At 36.9% G+C, this 13,564-nt stretch overlaps 1 protein-coding gene across 4 annotated transcripts in view; it reads left to right on the top strand.

Moving 5' to 3' along the window:
• Positions 1–7,049, top strand: part of LOC143237440 (extracellular signal-regulated kinase 2-like) — a 47,019-nt gene extending 39,970 nt beyond the window's left edge. For all 4 annotated transcript variants that reach the window (XM_076476686.1, XM_076476682.1, XM_076476683.1 and 1 more), the window contains one exon: positions 1–7,049. In XM_076476686.1, coding sequence (XP_076332801.1) covers positions 1–198 — 198 coding nt within the window. In that variant the 3' untranslated portion in view covers positions 199–7,049.
• The last annotated feature ends 6,515 nt before the right edge of the window (positions 7,050–13,564 follow it).

Genomic DNA, 13,564 nt, shown 5'->3' with positions numbered 1-13,564 from the left:
CTTGGTCTAAAGAAGAACCTTGCTGTCCGAGAAAATACAAAGCTGCCTTCACGTGTCGGAAGAAGACAGTTTTTGAAATCAGCTAATATTGAAAGTCATGGATGTCCAAAGTTAGAGTTTGGAAGTTACACACAAGCACATGGAACTATATCAGCTAGTGCTCTTCAGGCTCTGCGGAGTGGGACTCAGAAGCGGTGATAGTCATGTCTTGTGTGGAGTAATACTTGTAACAATGGATGCACTGCATTGGTTGTGAAGTTTTATGGGTATTAAGTTTTTCACACTAGTCTGCAGTTTTATTCATAGCCTTATACAGTTTTTGGTCATATAAAAATTAATGGTGTGGAAAGATTTGAATAGAAAACTGAACTACTTTGGTTTCCTGTTTTGTTGTATTAAGGTCTTGTGTTAAGTTGTATAAAATTCTGAAGTGTTACTCATCAATAGAAACTGTAAGGTACATTTGCTATAAAAGACAATCATTATCCATGTGAGAACATGTTGGACTTCACATGGTATTTTCTTCCATGCACACTTTTAATGTTCAATTTTCTCAGATTAAAATTAGAATAGTTCTAGTCGGTACATGTTAAGCTAGAATTCTGTTGACCAGTAAAACAGTAGCAAGTAATTGTTGTAACATATTGTCATTTTTCATTTAAACTACGAAAGACTTTTGTGGACATTTTTAAACTTAATTCTTGGGAAATACATTATTTGGCTGTACTTTGTAAGGAATAAGTTTAGTTCCAGGAATCCAGTAATTTATATGTAGCTGTCAAGTACCAAAATATCTGCTTATAAAGGACTTAGATCATTCTCTTGTATTATTAACAACTCTAGTATGTCAGAAAGTTGATAGCTGTATGTTGATTATTAACTATTAGTAGTAGGATGCTAAGCCTGTTAGTACCAAAATATCTGGTTACAAAAGAAACTCACAACAGTATGTTGTATTAATAGTGAATGACTTCAGTATATCAGGAAGTTAGTTTCATAGCTTTAGTTTGTAACTATTAACAGCAGGGTACTAAATACCACTACAACTGAAGATTCAAGTAACATTTGAATAGTTTTTATATCTTACTAACATGTTATCAGTATAATACTAAAACTACTTTTTTTTAAGGAGTGGTGTCATTTCCAACTTAAAAGTAAAGTTCTGTATTTTCTATTTACGTTAATAAACACAACTCGTTTAACTCCACAGCAGTTATTTAGTTCGACAAGACACCATGGAAAGATGAACCTTCACTGGGAAAAAATAAACATTGTCCAAATAAAGAACTGCATTACAAAATTTTCCACATTAACTTTACTAAGCCACAGATTCTCACATGTAATAAATCCTCTAAAACTATTCATTTTCCCTCTCCTAATAATTTACCAACATTAATAATTATTACCAATAGGTGGTGCTGATAGTTGTGAATGATATGGGTTTAATGACGTAGGAAATTGTTTAAACGCCTATTTGATAATTCATAAATTTATGCTACTATGATTGCTTAGGAAGATATATAAATCTGAAATGGTGTAATTTTACACAGGGAAAGTTTTATATTTAAAATTGATTTTAAAATATGTAGTAAAGCATAATATGCACTGAAACTACCCTAAGAACTAGTCAAACTTTTAATTTTTTTATGTAGTTTTTCTAGTCAATTAATTATATTTTAATGGCTCTGCGTGGCCAGGTGGTTAAGGCACTCGACTCATAATCCAAAGGTCGCTGGTTCGAATCCTCGTCACACCAAACATGCTCACCCTTTCAACTGTGGGGGTGTTATAAGTGACGGTCAATCCCAGTATTTGTTGGTAAAAGAGTGGCCCAAGAGTTGGCAGTGGATGGTGATAACTAGCTGCCTTTTCTCTAGTCTTATGCTGCTAAATTAGGGCTGGGTGGCGCATATAGCCCTCATGTAGCTTTGCACAAAATTCAAAACAAACAATTATATTTTTAAATATATTTCTTTGTTACTGATCTAGTCTTTTTGTACTCTGCATTATTGTAGAAATTCTAATGTATGCGTTATTTGATGAGTTCACATTAAATATGACTGTTTTCTTGAGTTGTTACTCTTTGTATCCTCACCCTAAATGTCATGCTATTTGTGGTTTAAACAAGAAGAAAAGTACAGATTTTGGTAAGTTGTTTACACTGTAAACCATTTAGAAACTTATGGTAACTGTCTTTTGTTGCATTTTGAAAATTCTCAAATTTGTAAGTTACTAATGAAGCCTTATAACAAGGGGCAATTGGTTATTTAAAAAAAAAATTAATTGCAGAAAATATTTTAGACTGCATTATTTTTGCTGCTGTTTTAATAGGATATCAGTCCCATGCATCTTTATCTTTTGTTGGGCTGGCATGACTTGATGGTTAGGACGCTCGACTCAGTCTGTGGATCACACGTTTGAAAACCTGTCACTGAATGTGCCTGCCCTGTCAGCCATGCGGGCAGTGGAATGTGATGGCCAGTTACATTATTTATTGATACAGAGTAGCCAAAGAGTTGGTAGTGGGTAAAGTTAACTAGATGGATTCTATCTGTCAAAAGGAGCAATGATTAATGCAGATAGCCCTTTAGTAGCTGGACACAAAATTCAGTGAATTATTTTGTAATAGACTCATTTCAATTTTACCTGCTTTTTCAAATCTTCCTTTTAAGTTTCTGCAATCATTCCTGGTATCAATCAAATTTGTATTTTAATTCTTTCATTATTCTCTGTGAGATTATATAGATATCAATAGAGTTTGTAGAAAGTTCACTGAACCAAGTTTCTTTGTGCACCTTTGAATATCACTCAAAATTGAAAAACAAATTCTTTTTTGTTATTGTTTGTGTTGTGAAACATGTTTGTACACAGTTGTTGGAGCCACAAGACAACCTTTTAATATATCTTTTGGAGTAGGCCTCATTGAAAAGTGTGTAAACAGTTAGTTGAACTAGCAGAGAACCATCTTCAGTACTTCGTATGTCATACTTAAAAAGTATTAATGTTAGTCTGTGTTTACAGTTGATGTAATAGACTTAAATATTTAAGATCAATATTCAGCCATGATGTACTGCAAGTTCTTCCATTATTGCTTTGTTGAAATAGAACTTGTATTTTATAAAGCACATAAACAACAGTGAACTGATCTAGAGCTTGGAAGTGCTGGTCAGCATTTGAAGTTTTTATAGAATTCTTCTAGACTTTTGAAAATAGCATTTAATAAAGTTTTCGAATATGAAATTTAGACACTTTTTGTAAAACTGGTCAATGTATTGTTCTTGGTGCTGTTGAAAATTTTCTAAACTTGGTAATTTTAGTAGACTCTAGAGTTCTTATGGTTATTTGTATTTTTTTTAACTGTGTGTGTGTGAACAAATGAAATATTAATCTACTTGGTTATCCTGGCTCGAAAGTTAACTGAGTATTTGGTGTTAAAACACGTTGTGTGAGTCTTCCATCCACATTTCAAATCAAATTTCCACACATTTGAGTTGTTAAAAAATGTATCTCTTCTCTCAGTAAGAAAATATCTTGAATAAGCATTACTTTCTTGTGTGACCTTCATAAATAGTTGCCTTGAAAAATGAAATTAAATCTGGAACCTACATGGGGCCTTTTCAGGACGTATAGTGTATGGAAGAAGTCGTACCCTCAGTGATGTCGATAAAACCTACTTGCATATATAGAAGTCGTACACTATCTGATAACTAGATTGGTGGACCCTTTCAGAACTTATAGTACATGTAACAAGCCATATACTATCTGGTACCTACAGTGTTAAATTAGGACTGTAGGTCATATTTGGATATATCTTGTCCAGTGTGCTCTAAAAACATATAGTTTTACATATATTTCTGTTATCTAATAGAGGATATAACAACTACATTTTCAAGAGGGGCTGCTTTCTTTTTGTCCACTCCTTGTACTTTTATGTCATTCTTTGAACTGTTTTTACATGGTGTGATCTAATACAGAACTGTTTTAATATCATTCTGTTGAATAATAACTTATTCTGTGTTTATTGGTAAGGATTCATGTAAATATCTTCTTAATTTGTGTGTGATATTTTCTTGTAACTTTTTAATGTTTACTTTATTACTTGGCATTCCAATGATCTATTCGAAGATCTTTCAGAACCAAATTATAAATGGCTAATATGAAATCTTACATTTATTCATGGAATAATTATAGCTTTATATGTGCTAATCCTAAAACCAGGATCTGTTGCGTAGATGTGGTGTTTCACAATTTCAAATGATGTAGTGAGATAGAATTTTAGATAATACAATCAGTTGTTTACTTTGTGTAGTATAATTATGGCTGCACAACATGTACTACAGACTTTTAGCTAATTTTGATGTTTATAAAAGCTAACTCTACCAAAGATTATTTTACCAAAGACTAGTACAGTTCTTAAATTTACTAAGAATGTGTTTTGGAAGACATACATGTGTGTGTCATCCAGTACAAAGTGTTTTTGTTATAATTTAAGAATAATGTGGACAACAGCCAGTAGCTTGTTAATATAGTTATTGACAATAAAGATATTGGAATTGGATTATTATTTTTAATTCTGTGAAAGTGCTACATCAGTGTTCTCCTAGAGAGAAAGATAATTGGTGGTTGGCAGTATGTTTATGAAACATTAGAGAGGACCATGGAAAGAACTTGATGCAATACTAGAAAGAAAAATACTGTCTTATAGGAAATAGGAAAAAAATACTTTTAAATTATGAATAAAATGGTATGTGGTCATTATTCATTCTAATGTGTCTTCATTTATTATAGTTTTTGCCATATCTGTTCTGTTTATTGTTCTGAAGATAGTGCAAACTATGAGACGCTTGACATGGTGCTTTCAGAGATATATGACGGTTAATGAATACAGATTCAGTATTGCTGTTTGAATGCTCTTTTAACTTTATTTGCATGAGTGTGGGGACAAAGTGCACAAGCCATGACCTTTTCTGGAGAGTGCCTTTCCTCATGATATTATGTATTTACAGGTCAGAGTTATCATATATCCGTTTTAAACCTACAGTTTGTGGTAAAGGAGAGTAAATATTTGATACAGTATACATAAATACTAAAAGAAGCTGTAGATGTGCATTTTTGAAGGTTTAGTGGTTATGAAGACGTGAGATGGAAATTGACTGATGGATAAAAATTCTGAGTCACACTAATGTCACAGGCATATTTTGAGTACAAGTACTTTTGGAATAGATTTTACTATAGGCTCACCATGTTTCATGTTGATACACAAATTAAATTCAGGTTTAAAGTCAACATTCCTTCTCAACACAGGCTCGGTTCAGTGGACTGAGTCCTTACTTGTTCTGTTGACTGAGAATGTTAACATTACGTTGATCAAGTCAGATGGACTTAATCTGTTATAGACAGTCCTGTTCACTTTTCAGAATTTGGTGTCAAATATTTTAAATTGTGTGACATACTGTGAGGTCTTGTATTATTTTTATTCATGTACCATGTTTGTTATTTTAGAGAACTATTGTTGATGCACGTGACATTTCTTTATTGTTGTAGTTATGTGATTCTTTTAACCTTTCATATGTTAAACATAACTGAACATAGAGGAAGTAGTGTCCAGTGTGTTAGATATAATTTACTATGGAGAAAATAGCATTTTATGTGTGAATCGTAATATGGAGAAAATAGCATTTCATGTGATAATCATAACTTAATATGGAGAAAGTAGCATTTTACGTCTTAAACATAACTGAATATGGAGAAAGTAGCATTTCACGTCTTAAACATAACTGAATATGGAGAAAGTAGCATTTCACGTCTTAAACATAACTGAATATGGAGAAAGTAGCATTCCACGTGTTAAACGTAACTGAATATGGAGAAAATAACATTCCATGTGTTAAACGTAACTGAATATGGAGAAAATAACATTCCACGTGTTAAACGTAACTGAATATGGAGAAAATAACATTCCACGTGTTGAACCTAACTGAATATGGAGAAAATAACATTCCACGTGTTGAACCTAACTGAATATGGAGAAAATAACATTCCACATGTTGAACCTAACTGAATATGGAGAAAATAACATTCCACGTGATGAACATAACTGAATATGGAGAAATTAGCATTCATTGTATTAAAACAGATAGAGTCTAACACAAACTTTGAATGTGTTAAGGACTCTCCAGTTATAAATATTGCTTTTTCTAAACACTTTGCTCTCAACACATAACACTTGGTAATAGTATGCACAGTTTGTGAAAAAGAAAACTGTGTGAAATGTTTACTAGTTTAAGTTCAAGAAGTCGATATGTTCAAACTGTCACAATTTATATTTCTTCCCATGTTAAATTGTTTCATTCTCACAGTGTAGTGAGATGAAATATCATGTCTCTGGAAGTACCAGTTCCACAGTAGTTTGTAACTTTTGTTTGAATAGATCTTTGAAAACGTGTGAGGTCCATAGTGTGTATATTTGGGAATATACATTCTTATGAATATATTTAAAGTTTCCCTTTAATAACATGCTGTAATATTTCCTTTGATGCATAGATATCTAAAAATGTTAATATTGATAATGTAACAGTTGTATATCTGTGTGTTTGTAGTAATTAAAAGGAATAGTTTCAAACTTAAATTAACTTTATCTTTAAAGAAAACTTGTTTTTTTCTACAGATAGCAGTTTATATAGAGAAATAACTTGTACACGAAGCCATCCATGTCACTGCCATATTATAGGAAATCTCATAATAAATATGTTGTGGTAATGTTGAAATAATCAGAGATAAAGTAACTCTGACATTGTTAAAATATATTTATTTTATTTATTTTAAATAATCTGTTTTTGTGTTGTTATTATAACATGTGATAACGAAAACTACTGATTAAAATCTGATGTACTACGTGAACAAAGTTTGTGGATCTCGGATATTATTATCATTTTTTAATCTGTAATTTTAGAAGAAATATTCATTGATCTATCAGAGTATCTTAGTGTACAATACTTTGATTGGTTATTGAGAATTGTTATATACTGCAATAAACTGTTTTAAACAAAGCATACTGTTTTTTTAAATTAACAGACACCATGATGAAGTATTATTTAGAGTCAATAAGAATAGTTTTTTTTTTATGTCAGGTTTTACTAAATCATTTAAATGGTAATTCTTGCATCAATTTAATTGTGGAAGTTTTAGGATTGTTGGAGAATGCAAAATGTTATTTTCACACCAGCCACTGAAAGTTGCAACAGTAACAGTTATTTCATATACTAGAATTATGAGTATGTGTATGTGATGTTTATGGTGGGCTTCATATATGCTATCTCATATTTTAAAATGGTTAACAAGGTTTAAAATAAAGGTTTGGAGACAGGTGAGTGGGTAATGAAAAAAACTTTATCAACAACAAGTAGGAAGAGGTAACAGTGAAAGAAATGGTTTTCTGTTGCACTCTTTTAACACCTAGCTCTTAATATCCTTTTACAGTTTTCCACATAATTGATTAATTGATGGTTATTGGCCGTAGAAGCGTCTTATTGGCTGAGTTGGAAAGGTAAGTGGTAAGTAGGTGTAACTTGAGAAACAGCTCTTCATATCAGCCTAATGGTGGTGGTTGAAGTATGTACCTCAGCTGAGTTTATGCATTGTTGCAATTTTGGTGTCTATTTTTTTTTTCTTGCATTTCTCCACAGGAGTGCTAGAACATTTTGAGATATATAAGACAGTTGTCTGTTCTCCTCTTATGGTTTGTGTATGTTGTGTTATAGAACATTTAATAATTTTATTTTGGGTAAAACCCCTCTAGGTGGATTCCTGTACATGATGAGAGAACCTCCTGGCAAAGATTCTGTACTTTTAGCTCACCTTATGTGGGATCTAAACATCCACCCACATGTTTGCCATGAAGGGGAGAAGAGGATCCTGGTGGATGAGGGATCCAACTCTATCACACCACTTTGGCCTTGAATTCCTGTAGACACGGTTTTAGAGTGCCTCCCTCCCTCCGGGATCAATCGGCTGGTTTACTTGGGCTAGGGTGAACCAAGTACCAGTGTTGGGTGTTCTCAATGGGTGTTGTGGACATTGTGTCTGATGCTAGTGTTGGGGTGTAATGCTCACAAAACCCTAGTATTGCTGCAGTATCCTTGTTTGGCATTGTAGTGCATCCCATCATAGGGCTCCATGGTGGGTAGGGACAGTGGGAACTGAAATGTATTGCCTTTATTACGAATACCCCCATTTATGAAAAAAACTGAAATAAAACATTATTGGAAAACAACCAAGCATGGACGACAATGTTGTACAGTCAGATTTCGTACCTTGATTTCTAATTATGTGTTCCTTATCTGAGAAATCCTTAAGGCAGATATATTTTTTCAACATGGATTAGAGGGGCTTGCTGGCTCCCCAAAGTTAGTAAGGAAGGCATGCTCTGGAGACATTTTGGTGGAAATATGTTCACCACAACAAATTCCTCTTGAAAACAAAGGCCAGTGGTGATATACCCATTGAGGTTACTCCACATGCAAATTAGAATTCTTCCAGAGGGAATTATAGTCGAAAGGGATTTAAAGAACATTCCCGAGTCGGAAATCCTCGATGGTTTGACCAGCTAAGGCATTTTTGTGGTGTGCCAAATCTGCCCTTGTAAAGACGGAATTATGATGCCAACTAATGTTGTGATGTGGACATTTACATCACCACATCCCTCCTGTCACAGGTTATCTGAACTGTAAGGTACAGCTATACATTTCCAACCCTCTCAGATGTTTCCAGTATCATCAGTTTGGTCACTCAAAAACATTATGTCATGGTTCTTTGACATGTGCTCTTTGTAGTGGCAAAGACCATGATGGTTACGAGTACAAACTGGAACCACTGTAGTGGTTTGCACCCCTCTTATTCTGTTTCTTGCCCTAAATGAGTGGAAGTGAAAGAGGTGCAATGCTTGAAGACTATAAATATCTCCTTCCCAGAGGCTTGAAAATTATTGTCTGCAACTCCATCTTGGATATATACTACTGTACTCTGTTCCACTGCCACAGTGGGAGTGCAGGTAGATCTCCGTGCCTCCAGCAGAGTCTTTTGCATTCCATGATTAAAAAAGTTGATGAATCTATGTTTACTTCCATCTTCTTCCCTGCCACTCCTTCCAGTGATTGCCAGGTTCCATTTCCTTTGGCTTTGGGTTTGAGTGTTTCCTCGGGCTCGTCATCTTTGACAGCCCCAAGATGCAAAAGAATTATTCATTTACACCCTTAGTCACTGGAATCTTTGTTCACAGTTAGAGACTTGCTTACTCAACCCAAGGAAGGATCCATGGAGGTCGATAGACCTACATCTAATAAAGAAAAAATGTAGTCAAAAACAGAAGGGCTCCCACCCATTCTTCTCCACATAAATAAAAATAGCTACTTTAATCGAGTGGAACTGTCGGGTTTTCCATTCAAATATAGATTACATTAAAATTTGATTGATTCTTATCATCCAATATACCTCTCCTTACAGGAAACGTTTCTGAAACCTGCCGATACATTCACCTTTCGGCAGTTTTCTTTGTACAGAAATGGCAAGTTGTGGGATTAACGAGTGCGTGGAGGGTTGGCACTGCTGGTTGTTCAACGTGTGCCCACCCTGTCTTCACCACTCGATACACCCTTGGAGGCTGTAGCCATCCATGTTTTTTGGGTCATTATTGTTCTCTTTACCTGTCTCCTGAAGAGACCTTTGATCAATCAGACCTTGATGCAGTTACTGTCTCCATTTTTAATCCTGAGGAATTTAATGGACATAATCCCCTCTGGAGTGGTGCTGATATTCACGGGAGGGGTCATTCCATGGAGCATATGCTCTTGGATCACAACCTTTTTCTCTTCAGTACTGGTTCTTATTCTTATTTTCATGCACCTAGTCAGCCTTTTACTGCTTATGATCTCTATCATGCTCCCCTTTTAGTTTACTTTGGGGGTTGACAGTAACCCATGTGGCAGTTATAATTTTCCTATCATTTTGAAAAGACTGGCCATAGTCGATGCCACCCGACTTACGTGCTACAATGGAAGTTGGACCAGGTAAACTGGTCCTCTTTCACTGATCTCTCGAATCTTGATCCTGCCATCATACTATAAGTCATTGATAGACGATTGCATGGCAGCAGTGACTGACTGTATTGTCCAGACAGCTGCTCAGTGTGTTGCTAAAACATCGACACATTTACCATAGTATCTTCGTCTGTGGTGGAATCCTGCCTGCCACATGGCAGAGAAGGCTCAAAAATGGGCGTGGGATATCTTTTGTAGGTATCCCACACTTTTAAACTGCATTGCCTTTCACTAGGACTCGCATATACTCGGTAGATCACACGTCAAAACCAGAAGGGATTTTGGATTACATACACCTCTAGCTTCTCTTATGCCACCAGTTCCAAAGTCACATGGGAAAAGACTCGTAAGGTTAGTGGACAGTATACTTCTGTCCCCCTTTCAGTCTTGCTTTCTGGTGGCCAGGAAGTTGCTTATGCCCAGAGCATTGCTGATACTATCTGTGAAAGCTTTTCTCGTACATCAAGCACTTCTGCTTTATCTCCCACCTTCTTAGTCATTAGGACATGGACAGAACGATTACCTCTTTCCTTTTGGGCTGATTGTTAGTATGACTATAATTGCCCCTTTACTCTGGTGGAACTCAAGCTTGCTCTTCATTGGTCTGGTAGTACGAGGTCTGTTCAAAAAATACGCGGAGTGTTTGGATTGCGCGGCTCCAGTTGGTTCCAGGGAAATCCGCTTGGTGTCGCTAGGTTTGCACATATCAGCTGATTACGACGCCATTTCCCGATTGCAGATATCTTCATTTATGTATTAACTACGCGGTTTTAAGTGAAGTGCGATTTTTTTCGTTTGGCAGATTTCAGAATGAATAACCTGAAGGAGCAACGACTTGCTGTGAAATTTTGTGTTAAACTTGGAAAATCTGCAACTGAAACTTTTGCTATGCTTAACACGGCTTACGGTGATGTTGCTATGAAGCGTACGGCATGTTTCAAGTGGCATGAACGTTTTAAGGATGGTCGACAGTCCATTGAAGATGATGAGCGTCCTGGACGTCCTTCCACGTTAACTGACGACCCACACGTCGACAAAATCAACACCCTGGTGCGAGCAAATCGACGTCTGACTGTCAGGGAGCTTGCTGAAGAGTGTGGGATATCAGTTGGATCTTGTTACGAGATTTTGACCGAAAAATTGAAGATGCACCGCGTTGCTGGGAGATTTGTGCCACGCCTGATGACGGACGAACAAAATGCCCATCGCGTCCAGGTTTGTCAGGAACTGCTTGATCGTTCAGAAGAAGATGAAAATTTCTTGTCAAGGATCATAACAGGTGATGAATCATGGGTTTATGGTTATGACATTGAAACGAAGGTCCAATCGTCCCAGTGGATGGGTGAAACATCTTCCAGACCCAAAAAAACTCGCCAAGTTCGATCCAAGGTCAAGGTGATGCTGACAGTTTTCTTCGATGCTAAGGGTGTTGTTCACCACGAGTACCTCCCCGAAGGCTCCACAGTGAACCAGACTTACTACATTGAAGTTCTGAAACGTCTGAGGGACGCCATCCATCGCAAAAGGCCAGAAATGTGGAGGAGTGGCGACTGGTTTTTCCATCACGACAACGCTCCAACCCATTCAGCCCTCAGAACTCGTGAGTTTTTGGCCAAACACTCGATCACTTGTCTTCCCCACCCCCTACTCACCTGACCTTGCTCCTTGCGATTTTTTCTTGTTCCCCAAACTCAAAAGACCCTTGAAAGAAAGAAGATTTGAGACGATTATTGAGATTAAGGCAAATGCGACGAAGGAGCTGGAGGACATTACAAAAGAAGCGTACCAGGACTGTTTAAACAAGTGGAAACACCGTTGGGATAAGTGTGTGCATTGGGGAGGAGAGTACTTTGAAGGGGTCCCAGACCTATAACTTCTAAATAAAGTACATTTTGTTTTATGACGTCAGTCCACGTATTTTTTGAACAGACCTCGTACATAAGTCGGACCTGATGATATTCACTATGAGATGCAGAGCCATTTCTCTCCTGTCTTTCTAGCTGTTATTCTGGTTGTCTTTAGCAGCATCTGGTAGAATGTTTCCTGATGCTTGGCGCTATGCTAATGTCCTCTCTTTTCCTAAGCCTGGGAAGGATCCCAAGATTCCCTCAAACTACCGTCCAATTACTTTGAAGAGCTGTCTCTGTCAAGCAGGAAAGCCTTTCTCAAGGAAAACATCTTGTTTTTGTATTTTTGACCTTGAGAAAGCTTGTGATACACTGCGGAGATACGGCATCTTAGGAGACTTCCACTCGTATGGGTTTCATGGCCATTTACCCATTTTTGTTAAACAGTGTTTTAATGCACCAGTGATTCCAAGTCCATGTGGGTTCGACACTTTCCTCTTCTTTACCACAGGAAGTTGGAGTCTCTCAGGGCTGTGTCTTGAGTGTCGCACTTTTTATAACAAAGATTAATCACATCTGTGGACAACTCCCAGCTACAGTTGCAAACAGTCTCTATGTCGACGACTTCCACATCTCTTGTCAGTCGTCAATCATGTGGTTTATTGAACGATAGCTACATACTTCCATCAGTCACTTACTGAAGTAGACCACAGCAAATGGTTTTACCTTATTTTGCTTTAAACCGTTTGTATGCACTTATGCCACTAACAGGGTATTCATCCAGATCCTGAGCTCCGTTTCAGAGAAGTTGTGCTTTCTGTAGTCTCTGAGGCAAAGTTCTTGGGGCTTATCTTTAATCGTAATCTGACCTTTATTCCACATATCAAGCAGCTATCTGTCAAATGAGCCTGGCATTGCCAGGTGGTTAAGGCACTCGACTCATAATCTGAGGGTCGTGGATTCGAATCCCCGTCACAACAAACGTGCTCTTTCAGCCGTGAGGGCGTTATAAAGTGATGGTCAATCCCATTATTCATTGGTAAAGGAGTAGCTCAAGAGGTGACAGTGGGTGATGATGACTAGCTGCCTTCCCTTCTAGTCTTACACTGCTAAATTAGGGACAGCTAGTGCAGATAGCTTTCATGTAGCTTTGTGCTAAGTTCAAACAAACGAACCAAACATGTCCAGTATACAAGGACACTGAACATCTGTGTCGTATCTTCCACCTCTTGGGGAATATATTAATGTTCTGTGCTAAAATCTATCGTGTTTTCATTTGATCAAAACTGAACTATGGGTCTCTGGTCAATGGCTCTGCCAGGACCTCGGCCTTGAAGATGGACTCCATTTACAGGGACTTCAGCTTTGCCCAGGGGCCTTCTGCACTTCTCCAGTCCAGAGTTTGTACACCGAGTCTCATGAACCTCCTCTACACATATGCTGTTTGTAACTGTCTTTATTGTTTACTTCAAACTTCGATCCTTATCACAGCATTCTACCTCAGGTTGTTTTTCTCCCTCAGTGGACCGTGCTTTTTCAGAATAGGCAGTCTGCCATTGTTCCTTTTTGCATATGTATCCAGGTGCAGTTCAATGAATTGGGTCTCTCCTTGGATAACAGTTC

This window comes from Tachypleus tridentatus, chromosome 13 (assembly GCF_004210375.1).
Source record: "Tachypleus tridentatus isolate NWPU-2018 chromosome 13, ASM421037v1, whole genome shotgun sequence".
In the NCBI taxonomy this organism is placed as follows: Eukaryota; Metazoa; Arthropoda; class Merostomata; order Xiphosura; family Limulidae; genus Tachypleus; species Tachypleus tridentatus.
The sequence above is the reverse complement of the archived record's forward strand: the minus strand, read 5'-3'. Positions and strand labels throughout refer to the sequence as shown.